Raw genomic sequence first — 18,985 nt, forward strand, 5'->3', positions numbered from 1 at the left:
TACAAAAATGCACCATTTGATTTGACAAATTGTGGGAGGTCCAACTATGTATAGGAAAGAATGATTACATTTATAGATAAAGGTTCTCATTTGTCTGTTTATGTTTTCATCGGCTGATATAATTTAATAATTTGATTAACGCGTTTTTAACATTTCATTTTTCTTTTCGTTTTCAGAAACTACTATGATGACCACCACCCGTAAGTATCGCATCCTTTTCATCATAACATTCGCTTCAATAGAAAAGAGTTGTTTGATAAATCTTATTAAATTAATACGATAGAGTGTGTGTTATTTTGTGTGTTACACTAACATTTTTTTCTTCCAAGCGACTGTTGTTTAATTGTTATGACCTTCTATTTCTTGTAATAAATAATTTTATCAAGAATTCTTCATAAGTTTTGGTTTCGGTTTCTATTATATGAAGGAACTCACGTTATATATATATACTCCTGTAAATTTGTTTTTTGTGTGTATTGATATTCATATTAAAAACCCTTTTTCTATTTTTTTTTAAGTACAACTTTGTTATATATGGGTGGTCGAATTGCATTCATTTGCAAAATATCTAACTAATTTACATATTCGTTTAAACATTCATTTTAATTAATTCCCTATTAGTTTTTTTCGGTTTCCTTATAAGATGATAATCTTTAGTTAACTATTATGTGTAATTATATTCATGCAGATATTCTACATGATTTATATTTGCGTAAAAAGTTTATAGTAAACAAAAACCTCTTTCTATATATATTTATGTATGCGTATATATATATTTGTTTAAAAAAATCGCCTACCAAATTCTTCTGTTAGTTTTTGATCTATAGACATGAAACTTAATATATAGGGTATTCGAACCCATGCGAAACTTTATATTTAGGGGTTTAGCAAGGTAAAATCTGATCAAAAGTGTGAAAAAAAATAGAATTTGCCAGGTGAAAGTCGAACGACGGCATTACGAATATGCATGCAGAACGTAATAGCCATTGGTTCCTATTTTGATTTTTAGCCTTTCCGCAAACATGTCTTCATAGCTCAGGCATTAACGTCAAAGGATAAAGTAAATTGTTAGCGAAACGTTTTGGTTTCGATTCTTGGTGGTGGCGCACGAGTCATTTAAAAAAAACTTTTTAAATCATTACTATATATTGGGTACAATATAATATAATAATAAATACGAAATCTGCATTAATCAAAATATCCTATTCAAGCGTATTTTACGACCGAGCAATGCCGGGTGGCCAGCTAGTATATGCATATTTTTTTTCCATAAGTTTTGGTTTCGGTTTCAGTTCAAGCTGATGCACCTAAGTCATATATATATATATATATATATATATATATATATATATATATATATATATATATATATATATATATATATATAAATCACAACTTCATAAAATATAAGAATCGATATGCATGCATGATTCAAAATTACATATTTAAGCATATTTTACGACCGGGCTACGCCGGGCGTCCCTGCTAGCTTAGATAATTACTTTTGCAGTTTTAACAAAAGAGCTACAACAATATCAGGGCGTCTCGATTTACGCTGAACGTCCACAGAATGCCAACATCAATATATTACACATAGGTCTCGCTAGTATTAAATTAATAGACGACCCGTGACCCGCGGTGTCAACATTGACATATTGTGCATTAATGTGGAGATTAGATATTTTTTTTGGAATCCAGATCTAAACAATTAACTGTTGGAGAGATTTTACGATACTTGTGCATCTATGTAACTGCGCTGAAATAATAACGTCATTATTTAGAAACCAATTATTAATATGGGGAGCGTGTTCTGTAGACATTTTCTATATTCACCTAACAATTTAATAAACAAAAACATCGTAAAAATTGAATTTAACGTGAAAATACTATTAAAAATAATAACACGGTAATATAGATGCACAAGCACCGATTTTACAAATCACAATCAACGTTCGTACATTGTAAATTATATAAATTTATTAATTTCCATTTTTTCTTTATTTACGTTATTTATTTATTTATTTTTATTAGTACTATGCTCTTCTTTTTGTATCTTTGTCTTTACATACTTCGTGCTGTTATTCTCCTTCTCCTAGCTGTTAATAATGTATATTTTCTCTAATCCTTCAAGAATGTTGTCAATTATTCTTTTGAGACAAAAGTTAGATTACATAAGGGATTTAACACAAACTCCTTAGATCATGAAAATAATTTAGAAAAGTTGTTTTTGTTCAATCAGTTTGCAATGTAAGTTTAACGTTAACTGATCCCTTTGCTCAAAATCCGGAAAAACGGAAGTATGTATTTGGGCTAAACCTGAGTCGAGAATTCAAATAGCTACCACCTTTAACATTAAAAAATATAGTTAAATGATTTTGCAGTAAAATCGAATAGTCACGTTTATATAAAAGACTAGCGGGGGTACGCGGCGTTGCCCGGGTATTTGTAGGTGTGTGTGTTGGGGGGGGGGTAAAGCAGAACAAAAATGAAACCTAACCCTGTTTAAATATAAAAAAAAAACGATAAAAAGCAGTGATTTTAAAAATGGAAAAAATAAGGGGGACTTGGTGGCACTTAGGCTCGAATCCGGAGCCTTAAGGCTAATAGGCTGAGCCTAAACACCTGTGCTACGGCGACAATATTAATGTGAGAGCGATTAAAAAGTGAATGTCAAACATTACGCTATTCCGCAGTTTTTAATGAGGTCAAATCGTTTTACTGCGGGATAGTTGTTTCGAGTTTGTTTACCCCAAAAGTTTACATCCGGTTCGAATCCAGTTTCGATGTTTTTATACTGAAAAGTGAAAGCAACACGCGGCGTTGCCCGGGTGTTTGGAGGTGTGTGTGTTTGGGGGAGAGTAAGTCAGAACAAAAGGAAACTAAAACGATGTTAAACTTGTTAAAAAATATAACCAAAAAACAGCGATTTTAAAAATGGAAAAAAAGAAAATAAAGGGGGTAGGTAGCAGGTAGGCTCGAGCCGGAGCCTTGAGGCCAATAGGCCGAACCTGAACACCTGCGCTACGGCGACAGTAGCAATGTAAGACCGATTAAAAAAAGTGACAAAAATCAAGCTTTTTCGCAGTTTGTAATGAGGTCAAATCCTTTTACTGCGGGATAGTTGTTTAGTTTGTCTGGTCGATCGAACCCGGTTTCGCCTTTTTATATACCGAAAAGTGAAAGCAACACGCGGCGATCCAAAAATGTGGAATATTTAGCGTTTCAAAGTCGGGTTAATTAAATAGACAGGCAACCCCCTTAGATATTATCATTTAGACAGCATATACAAAGTTTTAAGAATGAGCGACCCTTCCTCCGAGACCCCGCCCCCCGAAAAAAAAACCTTTTGCGGACATACACAAAAAGGTAACATACATATATACACACACATATTTTGCCTTTTGTATATAGAGATAATATAGCTAAACCATTTCACATAATAATCTCACCTGTCTGTTTAAATGTATGTATACATGTATGTATGCATGCATGTATGTATGTATGTTTGCCTAAAATTTCGACAGAGTCAACGGATTTTCACGAGATTGGTATCGTTTTGAAGCTCGATCCTTCGGACAACAAACATCGAAAAATTGGCTAAAAAGTTTAATTCATTCACCTTCAACTAGGCACTTTTCTACAAGGAGGGGTCGCTTTTTCGACGATATTTTCAAAAGTTATCTCTTTTCGATTGACTAGCCTTAATTTAAACCTTCGTCACTTCAGGTTTTGCTATGGACGCAACGGCAAAGATGTCACGTTTTTGTTTTCACGTTCTTTTCCTCCTTCTTGGTACGGGTTCGAGCTTGCCTGCCTACCACCACTTTTTCTTCTTTTTTTTTTTGATCAACACACACCTCCAAACACCCGGGCAACGCCGGGCACCCAGGCTAGTTTTACATAAAAGATCAAATCGATTGCTCATTTTACATTAAAAATCAAATTAATTGCTCATATTACATTAAAAATCAAATGGGTGAATGATTTTGCAATAAAATCAAATAAGTAAATAATTTCACATAAAAGCATCTAATAGATAAATCATTTTCCATTTAAAATAATTAAATGGATTATTTTACATTAAAGAAACAAACAATTATTCCAGTTTACATGAGGAATCTAATGTGTATATCATTTAATATTAAAAACCAAATAAATGGATCATTTTAAATTAACAATCGAATGTGTGAACAATTTTGCATTGGAAATCATTTTAAATTAAATTGGTAGATCATTTTACATTAAAAAAAAACAACAAAAAAACGTGGATCATTTTTTATTAAAAATCAAAGATGTAGATTTATTTTACTTAGAAAATCAAGCACGTGAATCATTTTGCATTAAAATAAAATAGATAGACCATTCTACAGTGCAACCGATATAGGTTTATCATTTAGAATGAATATCAAAGAGGTGGACAATTTGCACTAAAAATCATATACGTCACTTTTCATTATCATTAAATAGGTGAACCACTGTCTGTTAAAACTAAAAATATTAGACATTTTTCATTAGATATCAAATAAGCAGATCATTTGGTATTTGAAATTAGATAGGTTCATTATTTTACATTAAAATCAAATAGGTTGTCCATTTTACACAAAAACTCAAATTGATTGATTATTTTCAAATTGGTCGGCCATTTTTGTTGCAAATAAAGTTGGTTGTGAATAGTGTTACTTCAAAAGTTTCATAATTTCACAATACTGCGAACATAAAGCGAACATTATATTAAGGTCAGCTGTTAAGTAATTCCGGTACCAAATAATATTAAACCATGGCGTTTTATGTAAAAAAAAAAATATAATTAAAAATAAATTAAAACTTATCATATAACCCTTCGATAACGTGCAAATTATTAAATGTGTAATTTATTATTCATAATGTATTAAAATGAAATTTATTGCTTTCTTTACTTGCAGCAATACCACTTCCAAAACCAGGTAATTATTATTATTATTATTATTATTATTATTATTATTATTATTATTATTATTATTATTCCTCTTCTTCTTCTTCTTTTTGTTTTAACCCACTAAGAGTTTTCACACAGGTAAACATCAAAGATTACTCGTTGAGATGAACCTGTGGTGTTCCCTGGAGTCTGAGTGACAACAAACCTCCTCAGATTTCCAGTACTCACCTTTGCAAATTAGTTTGCATTATCGCAACAGTCGTTCACCATTTATTTTTCGTTGGTAGCAACCATTGGCCTTCATTGGAATTTAGGTAGCAATAAGCCTCTCCAAGGCCCCAGTCCTTTTCGCACTCAACCAGTGGAAATTAGTGATTTTAGTAGACTTTTTCTGACAACAACGTGTTCAATTCACCAACGTATTTGCCACTGGATTTTTATCACGTACATTTATTCCACAGCACAGTATTCAATTTAATGAAGTATATCCTAGTGGATTTTTATGACAAATATTTTTTCCACGGCGCTCTAATCAATGTAGCAACATATCTGTAACTGGATCCTAGTTGCATAGTGAACTTTTCCCCAACAACACTGTATTCAATACTGATACTTTTATATTGTTGATAATGATACCTGCAATATTGCTCAATGATTTTATCCCTTGGAGGGCTAAAACGCTTCTTCTTGATTTCCATTCAGCTCGATTTCATGGAAAGCAAAGCACGTCGGTCGCATGTAAACGATATGTATAAACACTCTCATTCCAGCATGTATTTGTTCATTTTTAAGGATCAGTTAGGTTTCGTGGACTCCATAAAATAATCAAATCAAAAGGGATGCTTCCAGATCTACCCTGGTTGATCTTCGCAAACGCACGGGCCATCTGTAAACAAACAAATAATAAAACTGAGTTTTTTGGTGTTTCGTCACAGTCGATTTTAATATTTTTTTTATGAAAATAGCTCTAGAAAATACACGAAGCTATTTGATGCAATAAGGTAAAACATTTACTACTTCAAGGCCAAAAACTAGCTAAATGTTAGGTGGGTAGATTATGACCGAGAAAACAGCAATTCTTCCCCCTTTGTCAGAAACATCACTTATAAAACGGTAGGACTAAAGGACAAAATAAAGGAAGTGAAAGTTACGAAGCTGCCGAAAGTAAACACAAAGTTCACTTTCTACTCTCCTAATATAGGGAAAGATTTATTTTAAGAAAAAGAGGAGGGCAGATTGTTGTGGTTTAAGTGTTGAAGGAAGAACACGAAAGCTTGGAAAGAGTGAAATGAAATATATATTAACAGAAAATACAGAAATGTATATTGGTTGAGTGTGGCTCAATTGGAAGGACAACGTAAGATTACAACCTATTCCCTATGAGTCTCAGGTCCATACTGCTGGACAGCATAAACTGGTTACCGGAAGTGACGTGAGGAATAGTCCATCGTCAGAATATGTAGAGGTGCAACCCCAACACAGATATATTAAATATTTCGTGCGTCGACCATCAACTTGTGTAGACCTGAAGTCGATCCTTTTGTTTTGTCTTATCTTGTGGTCTCCTTTAAACCTAATTTATTTGTTTTTACGTCGAGGTTCTATGAAGTAAGCAAAGACAGGCTTTTCTGCGGCAACAATAAGGCAAATCAATACTATTTATTATCACTTGATTGAGGCTATGACTCATCATGTTGAACACCTAAAGTGATTTGAAAAATTTAATAAAAATCCTGACCAAAATGAGAAATAAATTAACTTATCCTTTCTTTTTTGTTGTTCATCAGTCGTGAAAAAGTTTGATGTCTCACTGACATTCCCGGGAAATTTTACCTCTGCTTTGAACGATTCATCTTCACAAGAATATAAAAGAAGAGAGGAAGATATTATAAGCAAGGTAGGTGTGTGATATAATTACCCCCGCCAAAGCAAAGGTTGCGTTTTCAGTTTAATTTGTTTGATCACTATGTTTGTTTGTTTGTTTACTTGTTTCTTTTTTGTTGTTTTCTTTTTTACAAACTAGAGTTCACTTCGCTTAACCATTTGTCACAAAACTTGGTTAAAATATCGATCATCGTCTAACGTAGAAGTAATTATAAAATATCTAAGTAAAAAATCAGGGTTACAGAATAGGTAAAACTCACACTTTAGCAATAACTTCGGTTTTTTCTTTCAAACTCTTCAGTTGATGAAGAATCGATTACATTCGGTATCTTTAGTTCTGTAGACCGAGTATCCAATGTTTCCATAAAATGGAAGATCAAACTAATGGATGGTATCAATTGAACAATTAAAATCACACACACACACACACACACACACACACACACACACACACACACACACACACACACACATATATATATGGTCATTCACATACAGTACTGTTTCGTTGTATCACAACTCATCAGTGCGGCTAGGCAAACACCTTTCCGCAGCCGTGGATTAAACCTACAACCGTCGCATTGACAGTCGGCAGCTCTCACCATTCGGCTACGAATCAGTGCCACAAATATTTCTCCTAGAGTGCGTATTAAATCCACACCCTCCCGCCGCAAAGTGCTCGAACCATCAGCTTGTTTACAAATAAATTAATAGTGGGCTTCGCTTAATCGCTTTAAATACGCGTCGGGTGAAAATATATTTACAAAGTGCTCAACCCAAAGGGGGGGGCTTTAATTGTATAATATATATATATATATATATATATATATATGTATATATATATGTATATATATATATTATACATTAAGAGGAGATTATAGATAGATATATAAATACCCGTTCACATACACTTTTCACGATGAAGCTAGAACCCAGAATTAGATAGAATCGAGCAATTGCATTGACAACGAACAACGCGTTTTCTGTTGTCGATGCAATTGCTCGATTCCATCTAATTCTGGGTTCTAGCTTTATCGTGAAAAGTGCATGTGAACGGGTATATATATATATATATATATATATATATATATATATATATATATATATATATATATATATATATATAGGAGAAGATGCACCCCAGTCTTCGTTAAGACATACATCTAGGAGAAGGAAAACTGATGTAAAGCATGAGGTCTACTGTCTGCTCTGTTTTGTGGTAGCTATTGCACTGACTGGGATAAGCAGTTGTACTAAAAAGTGCGGCTGGTTCTACACAAAGCATTCGCCACTATAATCACATGTTCTGTGTGGATTTCTGAGCACTTTAGTTGTTGGATCAGACCTTATACGTCGAAATCGATGGGAGTATCATCTTATATATGTATATATTGTATTATAAAACTCAAATCGTCTTGCTTGGGCGTTGAAACCGTCCATCCGCTTCCGGATTACGCCTTTCAATTCACGATTTCATGCTTCAAAAATTAAAATCAAACTTTATGAAGAAGCGAGAGTGTTGGGTCTTGATCCGGCACATTTAATAAATAAAGGAACAACAACTTAATTCGAACTACCGAGATTAAAAGCAGCCTTTTAATTGCTACGATTTGCACTTAAAATCACTAAAAATAGTTAAAAATCACTTCTTATATATAAAAAAAATAAAAATACTTGACCAATTTACGTGATTTTTGGAATATGACATTTTCGTTCTGTGACGGGTACATATATCACAACGATTTTTCTGTATTTTTTTTTTTTTAAATTTGGTTGAACTCTGGACTTGCACCAATAACTGTAAAGAGAAAAATTGTAACCAGAAAAGAATAATCGAAAAGCTGCGCTTTTGTAGATGAAGTTAAAAATGAACGGGAGATAACTAACATTGGCTAAGTGAATAATCATTTAATGAAAAGAAAATTTAGAACGTTGAAAATGTACGTAACTTATAAGACGATACTTGCCGAGTCTGTAATATGTTTCCCCTTACATTTTTAAAAGTTTATTACAATTTATGGGCCAGATTGTAATTTTCATTTCTAACATAATGAATGTTAATTAACGAACAAATACTTGGTCCTTGTTCAAAGAGGGGTGACAGATCGATTTTAAAAAAATACATGTCCCTTAAAGCAAAAACAATATTACTTACTTAATTTTAATGTCGAAAATAGTAATATATCCAGAAATTACGAAATTTATCGAGTAGAAAGTTATTTATAGTTAAAAGTATTTTTTGCAGAAAATTGGGGTAGAAATGCATTTTTCACAGATGTATTAGCGTAAACCGTGAAGATTGCAGAAACTGGGGACATAACTCAAAAGCATATTTTATATCACATCAAAACGGCGTCCAACATGTGTAACCAATATTGAAAAACTTTCTTCTTTTTTTTTACTAAAAACAGAATAGCAGTTGTTCTACTGTATGAATTTTTGTAATTTTTGGATATATTACTATTTTCGGTACTATTGTTTTTACTTAAAAGGACATATTTAAAAAAAATTGATCAGGCACCTCTCTTTGTATAAGCAGCGAATACTTTAACAACGAAGTAATGTCGCCCAACAATTAGCAAGCAGAATATTTTTGGTAAACTTTAACAATGGAACGAAAATACTAGAAAAAGTACATAAATGGTTATTCTTTTCCCGTTTTCGATTATTCTACTCTTCTCAATTCAGTTGTTATATTCACAACGTTTCGGTCATTGTAAGTTGCAAGTTTCTTTAAAGGTTACATGAGCTGAAATGTTTTGCTATAATAACTAAAATGAGAATAGTAGTCCGACACGAATAATACAAATTATCAATAGACATCCTAAAAAAAATATCCGCATTGCGTGTTTCTTGTTAATTCTCTCCTTTTATTTTTCTTTTAGCAAATTCGAGAAATTTATTATTGTTTGACTAATAGAACCCACTAAGTAAACGCTGACTTTTAATAAATAAAATTGAAGCACTGTCGGAAAAAAAAAAAATTAAAATCAAACTGTAAACATGTGATCATCTACATTATTAATTTCTATACTACTTTGAAGGAAACTCCTATTTCAGCCACGTAAAATTTTTCGACTGAAATAAGATTCGGTGAACAACATAGCTTTTTGTCTTACTATTTTTTCTAAAACATGGATTTTAAAAATTTAGATAAATTACATCAAACTTTTTCTTATCAATAACCACTTGTTGTTTTCCGAATTTTATTAAAACAATAGTTTTCCTAATTTAATTATATAAAAACATCCCCGGAATACCCTGGTAATGTTATTATTTTGTCCTTGCATAAATCATATCATGCTAACCGTTCGGAAGTAGAGAAACTGAAAGGTAATCTGCTATTCTCGAATAAAATCTTAATTCCTAAAAAGCTATCAGATTTAGCTCATTTTCTCCGATTAATGTCATTAGTTTATTGTTACATAAGTCGTTTAATGTTAAAAATGTGAAACAAGCATAAAAGGCAGAAGCATAAGTATGAATAATGAAATAGGTATGTTAGAATTACAAAATCGCTGTTCGTATATTCTAAGAAACTGGACTATGGAAGAAAGAAAGGAGCATTCGTCGAATTTAATCGTTTAATTTTAATCGAAAATGTATAGAAAGTAACTAAAATAAAAGTAGTGTTAAACACAAACAGCGTTCATGGCATTATTATACAATGAACAGTGTTACTTGGAAGGGTAGGAGTAGATATTAGTATGCAGGTGAAAAGTGGCCGCAACCTTCAAACTTAATTGGGAGCAACAGTTTTCCCAGGGAAAATGTAAACAATTTTGAAAAAAAAAAGATGAACTCATATTTTCTGTAATTATGTATGAGAACTTGGCCTCAGTAATTAGCAAGACAGATTAGCATAAGAAGCTTTTGATTCTAAACCTATGTTCTATGAGAGAACGGAAAAATCGACTTTATTATGTAGATTGTTGATGTCATTGATATGGTTACGTAGTGGCGTGTACAAGTCTGCTGGTGCTCAAGGACAACTTCTCTATGCTATGTCATAAAGATTCAAGTATAAGACCTAGTATTAAGATATAGTTAGAATATGATTGGGTTTTCCCCACCCCTAATTTAAGAGCCTCGTTTGCCAACTCGCTGCACGCGGTTGCTGTAGATTTAAATAATACTATTAATTATATAATTACACATATGTTTTCAGATGGATTCCATTTATAAGAATAGTTCCCTGAGTAATCAATACAACGGAACTGACGTTCTGGGATTCAGGTAAGTGTTCAAACAATATGACACCGCTAACCTAATAGTGCACAATTTGTCTTTTATCAGTAAAATTGTTTTTCATATTATTTAGATTATTCAAACTACTGTTCTCATCTTGAGTGGTATTTTTACAACATTGCAACCTTCATCTGATATTTCTTGTTGAACCCGATAATCTTTTTATCGAATTCAGGAATCTGCACAGAATCTCGAACGGAGCCCTTTATTTAATCCACAGCATGCTTTCGTTCAGTTAGGCATGACCGAGTAGAAGTCCTAAATAATTCGCAGTTGTGTTCTTTGTATTTCCGTACTGAGGATTAAAATATCAATCGCCAGAAGAGTGTCACTTACAACTGAATTTTACCACGTACCTTAGTCACATGTCCTCGAGTCTGTGCGGTCGATATTCGGAATGCAATTGCATATTACTTAGGACTTCTACTCAGTCATGACCGACAAGAGCATGCTAACCCTGTCGATTAAATAAAAGGTTCCATTCGAAATTCCGTGAAAAGTCTAGAGTTCGACAGAAAGATTCTCGAGTTCGACAAGATACGTCTAAAGAAGTTTGGAGATTACATCGACCGAAACGTTATGAACATTACACTCAAAATGAGTATAGTAGTCCGAATAATCCAACTATTACGAATTATCAACCCTCATCTTAAAAAAAAAAGAAGAAACAAAACTATTTTGTGATTACAATATTATATTCAAGCAAAATTACGAGGTGTATTGAGAAAGGAAGGTTGTGTAAAAGACATATAAAGAGATTTTGAGTGAGGAATGTTTTGATCGAGAGAAATTGGCGAGAGATTTAAGTGAAAAATAAAGAGATATATTAGAAAAGAATGATTGCGTATAAATCAAATTTAAACAAAACAATTTAATCGTATTATTTGGATACATTGGACTACTGTTCTCATCTTGAATGTGATTTTCACAACGTTTCGGTGGATGTGACCTCCGACCTTTTTCAGGTATATCTTGACGAACTCGGGAATGTTTCTATCAAACTCGGAAATTTGGACTGAATTTCGAGCGGAACCCTTTACTTACTTCACGGGGGTAGTGTGCTATTGTTCCGTCAGTCATGACCGGATAGAGGTCCTAAGTAATTCACAATTTCGGTCGCCTACACTGAGGATTGAACCTTCAACCTTCAGAAGAATATAACTTTTACAATTGATTTTTCACAGGTCCTTTGCTATGATTCCAAATAATACGAATAACCAATCCTCGTCTAAAAAATTCAGAAACTTCCAAATAATTTAAACTTTTTGCTGACGATTTAAGCGTTATGTATTTAACATGACAGTTATGAAATTATAATGGTATTGATATTATTATGATATTAATATTCAAATGATATTCATATTACAATGATATAATAATCGTATTTTTTATATTATAATCGTATTAATGCCATATCGTATTGATATTACAATAGTATTTATGTTATAATGGTATTTCTGCTTATTGTGGTATTGATAATATACTGATATTAATAGCACTGATGTTAAAATGATATTGATATTATAATGTTATAAATATTATAATTGTATTGATATTATATTGTTATAAATATTAAAATGGTATTGATATAATGATTTTAATATTATGATGGTATTGATATTATAATGGTACATATATTATTATTGCATTGATACAATAATGGTGTGCGTATTATAATGGTATGAATATAATAATAGAATTAGTATTACAAAGTCAGCAATGGCGACATCCTCAATGAAGATGCTGTGTGCATCAATTCGATATGTCCCAATGGGGCATCATCACTGATAACGTTTGCGACTGCAAGATCAACAATTACATAAAGTCGAAAATCTACCAAACAGTTGTCGCATCCATCACTATATAAACAGCTCTGAGTGCTTGCTGACAACGAGGAAAATGAAGCGAAAACTCACTATTATGGAAATCAAAATGCTTCGTTGAAAGTCAGAAATTATATCGGCACCGCCGACATCTGAATGCAACACAGCATCACTCAAGGGCATCACTCAAGAGCACTCAAGAGAATGTTGACTCAGATGAGCTGGATATGTGCTGAGAGCAAGCGAAACTCGCTCTTAGATTAGAAGCAATCGAGAGGAAGGTTAATAATGAGATGGACAAACGTATCACACAAAAATCTCTGTAAAAAAGTCGGCCTTCGCGCGGACCAAGCCTATAATCGTGTCGGGTGAAAACAAAAAAAAAATCCAATATTGCGGACCCCCGCCAAAGATCAGCGCAAAAGAAAGCGAAGATTAGTATAACAGAGACATTATGAGTGATATAACATTTGGGAATTGTAACGTCGTTTCAGTTACAGATACCCAATCAGCATTGCAAGATATAGTCAAATGACCTTTTCTTTGTTTTTATTTTCTTTCTATTTTGTCTTATTTTATTATTTTAATGTTGTGTTAACTTATTTTATTATTTTTCATTTGGTTTTTTTGTTGTGGCCCGAAAAAGTCATTAATAAACGCGGATATAAAAAAGGTATTTGTATTTACAACAATGTAGAATACATAAGAACGAGTTGTAGTGCTTAACGCTAATATAGCGTACTACGAAACGCACGCACACACACACACACACACACACACACACACACACACACACACACACACACACACACACACACACACACACACACGGTGGTATCTCAGGGTATATTCATACTGTTTAGATGATTTTATATTTTGTGTATGGGCGAATCCCCACAACACTTGTTATTTTATATTTTTTTAAATTAATTTATTCAAAGTTTTATTTTTAATTTGTTTTATACACATTTTATTTGGTGCCGTTTCTTTTATTAATTTTATTTCTACGTTGTTTTTCTTTTTCACAGGAAATTAAGGTCAGTTAATTGCATGCATGTCTCAGTAGCTTAAATTAGTTTTCGTTGCAAGAGAAATTAGCATAAGTGTATATATATATATATATATATATATATATATATATATATATATTCCACACACATACACACACACACATACGCGCGCGCGAACCCCCCCAAAAAAACAATTGGGATGCTGAAAACGTATACAGTAAAACAATACGTTTTATTGCAACGTTGATTATTTATTTGTGACGCAAATAAAAAAAACATATTTTCGGGGTTATTTATTTATGTTGGTAATGTATGGATCGTTTTTAAGAAAGGTGTATTAAAAAATGGAGAATAATTTTTTTAAAAAATGAAGGTGGTGGGTAAATCGCCATTGTAAAATGCTCTTATGGTTTTCAACGGGTTAAAGTAGATTTATTTGCAAGAAAATGGCGTTACAATAACTTAAACGTAATATGGAAATGAACGATTTAAAAAGAAATGCAGAAAATATTAACAATTCTTTATTTGGATTATTTAAACCCGGAAAAAACAATTGGGTCGCTGAAAACATACACAGTAAAACAATACGTTTTATTGTCGCGTTGATTATTTATTTGTAACGCAAATAAAAAAAAACATATTTTCGTGGTTATTTATTTATGTTGGTAATGCAGAAGAAAATGCATGAATGTTTTTAAGAAAGGTATATTAAAAATGGAGAACACAGTAAAACAATACTTTTTATTGTCGCGTTGATTATTTGTTTATGTACGCATGCGCAACAGGAAGTCGTAAACCGGATGTTGGGTTACAACACCCGTTACAAGGTCATTTGAGTTTTATATATATATATATAAACAGAGAGAGAGAGAGAGAGAGAGAGAGAGAGAGAGAGAGAGAGAGGAAGAAAGAGGTTATTTATTTGTTTTGTTTGCGATACATTTTAATGAATTCAATTATTTATGCGAAACTACATTCTTACATAAATGCAAGTTAGAAATAATTTCCCTTTTACCAATTTGTTACCCTCAAATGGTGAGCGGTATATATATTGGTTTAAATATAATTATCCACTGACACATGTTTCAAAGTTTTATTATTCGTCGTCTACGATTCATCAGAATGTCTGAATATATATATATATATATTTTTATTACTTTTTCACCCCAAACAAGGCGCATTGCCACTTGGGTGTAGGGGGCTACTATTAGGGGCAGCAACCACTGGGCGCTATGTTGGGATTTGGGTAGCAAGGTGTCGGTTCACGTTGCACTTGAACTTCTGCATGTCAGTACAGTTGGGGAAGCAGGGACCTGGAATGGAATTCCAGAGTCTAGCGGTTCTGGGGAAGAAACTACTGGAGCAGAAAGATCTTTTGCATCTAGGGATCTCTACTGTGTGGGGGTGGGATTTAGCTGCCTGTCGGGTTTCTCGAGGATTTCTATGTCATGGGGGCACAAGTGTCTGCAGTTTGTCAGAGCATTCACCATTAAAGTACTTGTAGAACAGGCAGAAGGATGCAACGTTTCGTCGATGGGACAGAGGCTGAAGCTTAGATGCCAGTTCAGGGCCTATCAGATTGGCGACTCTCTTTTGAACCTTGTCTAGGAGCGAGAGACTAGTAGCAGATGCACCAGCACAAATGTGACAACAATACTCCATACATGGGCGACTGGTGGCCTTATAGAGGTACAGGATACTTTCAGGTGTCAGTAGTTTTCTAGTATGGTAGAGAGAGCCTACCTTTTTCGCAGCGGCCCTGGCAATGTTTTCAATATAATTGTTCCAACTCATGTTTCCGGTATTATTATACAAACACCGTGACAGCGTTAGGGTTAGGGTTAGGGTTAGGGTTAGGGGGTTAGGGTTAGGGTTAGGGTTAGGTTTAGGGTTAGGGTTAGGTTTAGGGTTAGGGTTAGGTTTAGGGTTAGGGTTAGGTTTAGGGTTAGGGTTAGGGTTAATTCGCTGTCACGGTGTTTGTATAGTTTTACCATGTTTCCTGTGAACGTTATGTCAAGCAGTTTGAAAGATGTACTCTCGGACAGGGAGTTACTGGCCATTGCTATTGGTGGCAGAGAAGGTTTCTTGTAATTATTGAAGGAAACCAGTTTAGTCTTGGCAGCATTGAATGTGACCATCCATTTATGCCCCCATTCCACTACAGATTGGAGGTCATCCTCTAGTGTTTTTGCCATTTCTTTAGATATGTGTTCATTTGTTTTCCTGTCATGCCTGTTATAGAGTGTAGTGTCATCAGCACATATACCCATCTCAGAGGCAGTTTTGTCGGGGAGGTCATTAATAAATATTAGGAACAATAGAGGTCCAAGGATAGACCCCTGAGGCACTCCCGCATTTATATCCCACTGTTTAGACGTACGACTGTCGAGGACAACCTGGATTTTTCTCTTATCTAAGAAGGACCTAATTATGTTAAGTATTCTACCAGTGATACCGTATGATTTAATTTTCCTGAGGAGACCCTTGTGCCATACCCTGTCAAAAGCCTTAGATATATCTAGAGCTACTGCTCTGCCCTCCCCCGCTTTGTCCAGTGAATGGTATATACGTTCAGAGATTACAGTGAGGATGTCAGCTGTGGAGCGGGCATGTCTAAATCCATATTGGTTGTCAGTCAGAAGTTTAGCATTTGTAAGGTGCCGGACTAGAGCCTGGTTAATTATGGTCTCAAATATTTTGGCGGAAAGTGGGAGGAGGCTAATGGGGCGATAATTTGATGGGTCAGTTCTTTCGCCAGAATTCTTGAATATTGGTACCACAGAAGCAGTTTTCCAACAGCCCGGAAAGCATGATTCATTAAGGCATTTGTTGTAGATTTTAGAGAGAACTGGGGCTACTTCGGCTAAGCACTTTTTTAATAGCACAGCTGGGATGAGATCAGGTCCACATGCTTTTGAAGTGTCAAGGTTTTTTATGATAGTGTGTACCTGAGCAAGGGTGATTTTTAGATCGTCTAGCGTGGCGTCTGTCCGCAAAGGAAAGTCAGGCAGGGGGTGGTTGGTAGGGTCCAGTGTGGAGTTCGAGGCAAACCAGCTGGCAAGCATATTAACCTTGTCGGTTGCTGAGCAAACAACCTCGTGATTGTTGGTTAGCGGGGGAATTGTTGATTGCTCATTATTTACTACACTGTTGTAGATTTTCCAGAAGTCACGATTTCCTAATTTTTGTGCTTCATTGCGTTTTTTAGTGGTTTCAGTAAATTCTCTCTTAGCTGTCGTTATTTCTTTCTTAACGTTACTTCTAGCTTCTATATACTTCTGTTTGTTTGAACTGGACTTATGTCGGTTAAATCTGCGGTATGCATGCTGCCTTTGAGCAATGGCAGTTGCGCAAGTCGAAGTAAACCATTGGGGAGAGTGGGGCTTGCTATAAAATTTCCGCATGGGAACATGGGCTTTCATTGCTGTTTTGAACCATTCAGTGGTCTCATTTGCGCACTGTTCAGCAGAAAGAGAAAAAATATTTCCCCATGGGGCGTCTCTGATAAGATCTCTGGTGGCTTCCCAGTCAGCCTTTTTATAATATCTCGTTGTTTTGAGCACTGGCTCTTCAGTTTTGGGTCTAGAATTTAGGGCGATTTCTACCATCATCACTGCATGATCAGCGTTCCCGAGTGGGCTGTCAGCATTTGTTGTACAATCCTTGGGAACTGTAGTCAGAAACAGATCTATAAGTGATGCTTGTTGTTCTTGCTGGTCAGGGAAACGGGTTGGAAACGTAACCATTTGTGATAGGGAGTGAGATATAGCAAAACTATGTGTTGTGCTGCCCGCTGTATCTGTGTGAGAAGAGAATCCAAGCCAGTTTATGTGGTGAGCATTAAAGTCACCAAATACATGTACCTGTGCGCTAGTGTCAAGGGAGAGTGCTGTGTCTACGCTGTCAGAGACTTTGTTTATTATGGTGCAGTCCTGGGTCGAGAGAGAGCGGTAGAGAAAATAAAAGTAGCTAATGTTGTGTTGTATGTTTAGTCTAAAGCACATAAAGGCTTGATCGTCCATTTCTAGGTTTGTTTCTCTAGTCAGGGGGAGGGTGTTACGAATGTAGACTCCAAGTCCGTGCATATGTCTATCAGAGTCCTTACGGCAGAGTGGGAGATAGCCAGGCATGTTAAAGTAGTTAGAGGGGATGGAAGAGTGTATGTTAGTCTCGCTTAGTGCTAAGATATCCGGGGTATTTGTTAGGATAAATGCTTCAACATCAGCTAAATTAGTTCTAAGCCCACGGATGTTAGTGAATGCAAGCCTCAAGGGAGGAGGTGAGTTGGATTTGTTTGTCCCTAGGCCTGGTTTAAGCTTATTTTTTGGTTGAATTGTCATCATGTTTTTAAAGAGTTTCAGGTAGGTGAGGGGGAGGCTGAACAAGAGGTTATGCAGGGTAACAGACATGCAACACAAGTAGACCATTAGATGACCTTTCTTCAACTAGGACTGTGGCCTCGGGAAAGCCCATCAGGGATGAGTGCAGGGTCCCTTTCCATGCGCGACATGGCACTACAAACATCCCGATATTATACAACTGTTGATGGAGCAGCCGCTCTAAGCGCTACCAAAGAGTTAGGGAACCCGTACTACCAGTCGGAAACAGCAGCCAGGAACTGTCAATCCGGTACCCTCAGCCCATCATAAGTAGATCACCCCAATCTAATTGCACAGGCATGCGTGGTACTCAAGCACTCCCAAGTGCCCAGTTATGAGGGGTGGGATGTGTTGGGAGTGGGGGAACGGCATTCAATGCCCTAGACAAGAAACAAGATCTACCACTAAGTGTTTTGTCGATTCACTTGTGATAGTGTCTCTGCGCCTGACTAATAGGCAAAGAAGGAGTATGGAAGCCGGCGATAGACAGAGCCTATCTACTCCTTGAGCAATTTAGGTTTGAAGACCGGTAATTTGTTTGAGTCACCAGCTCTAGGAAGGTTGTCGTCCAAGACTAGAGAGGCCTCCCTCCTATTTGGTTTAGTTTCAGAGTTTTCCTTCTCCTAGACGGGTGATCTGGGAAGATCTACTGGGTCCATCAGCCCTGAGAGGGTTTCCTCCGCGCATGGGTCCTACTTCAGGTATTTCTGCGACCCCGCGTGGTTA

The 18,985-nt window shown here is 35.1% G+C and overlaps 1 protein-coding gene across 5 annotated transcripts in view; it reads left to right on the forward strand.

The window, feature by feature from the left end:
* The window catches only part of LOC145295964 (uncharacterized), a 498,857-nt gene that overhangs the window by 235,912 nt on the left and 243,960 nt on the right, over positions 1 to 18,985 (forward strand). For all 5 annotated transcript variants that reach the window (XM_080141875.1, XM_080141872.1, XM_080141877.1 and 2 more), the window contains exons 4-7: positions 177 to 200; positions 4,923 to 4,943; positions 6,703 to 6,812; positions 10,968 to 11,035. In XM_080141875.1, the coding sequence (XP_079998001.1) occupies positions 177 to 200; positions 4,923 to 4,943; positions 6,703 to 6,812; positions 10,968 to 11,035 (223 nt within the window). The remainder of the gene's footprint in view (positions 1 to 176; positions 201 to 4,922; positions 4,944 to 6,702; positions 6,813 to 10,967; positions 11,036 to 18,985) is intronic.

The sequence above is a fragment of the Euprymna scolopes genome, chromosome 16, assembly GCF_053919585.1.
Source record: "Euprymna scolopes isolate OS-2025 chromosome 16, ASM5391958v1, whole genome shotgun sequence".
Classification (NCBI taxonomy): domain Eukaryota; kingdom Metazoa; phylum Mollusca; class Cephalopoda; order Sepiida; family Sepiolidae; genus Euprymna; species Euprymna scolopes.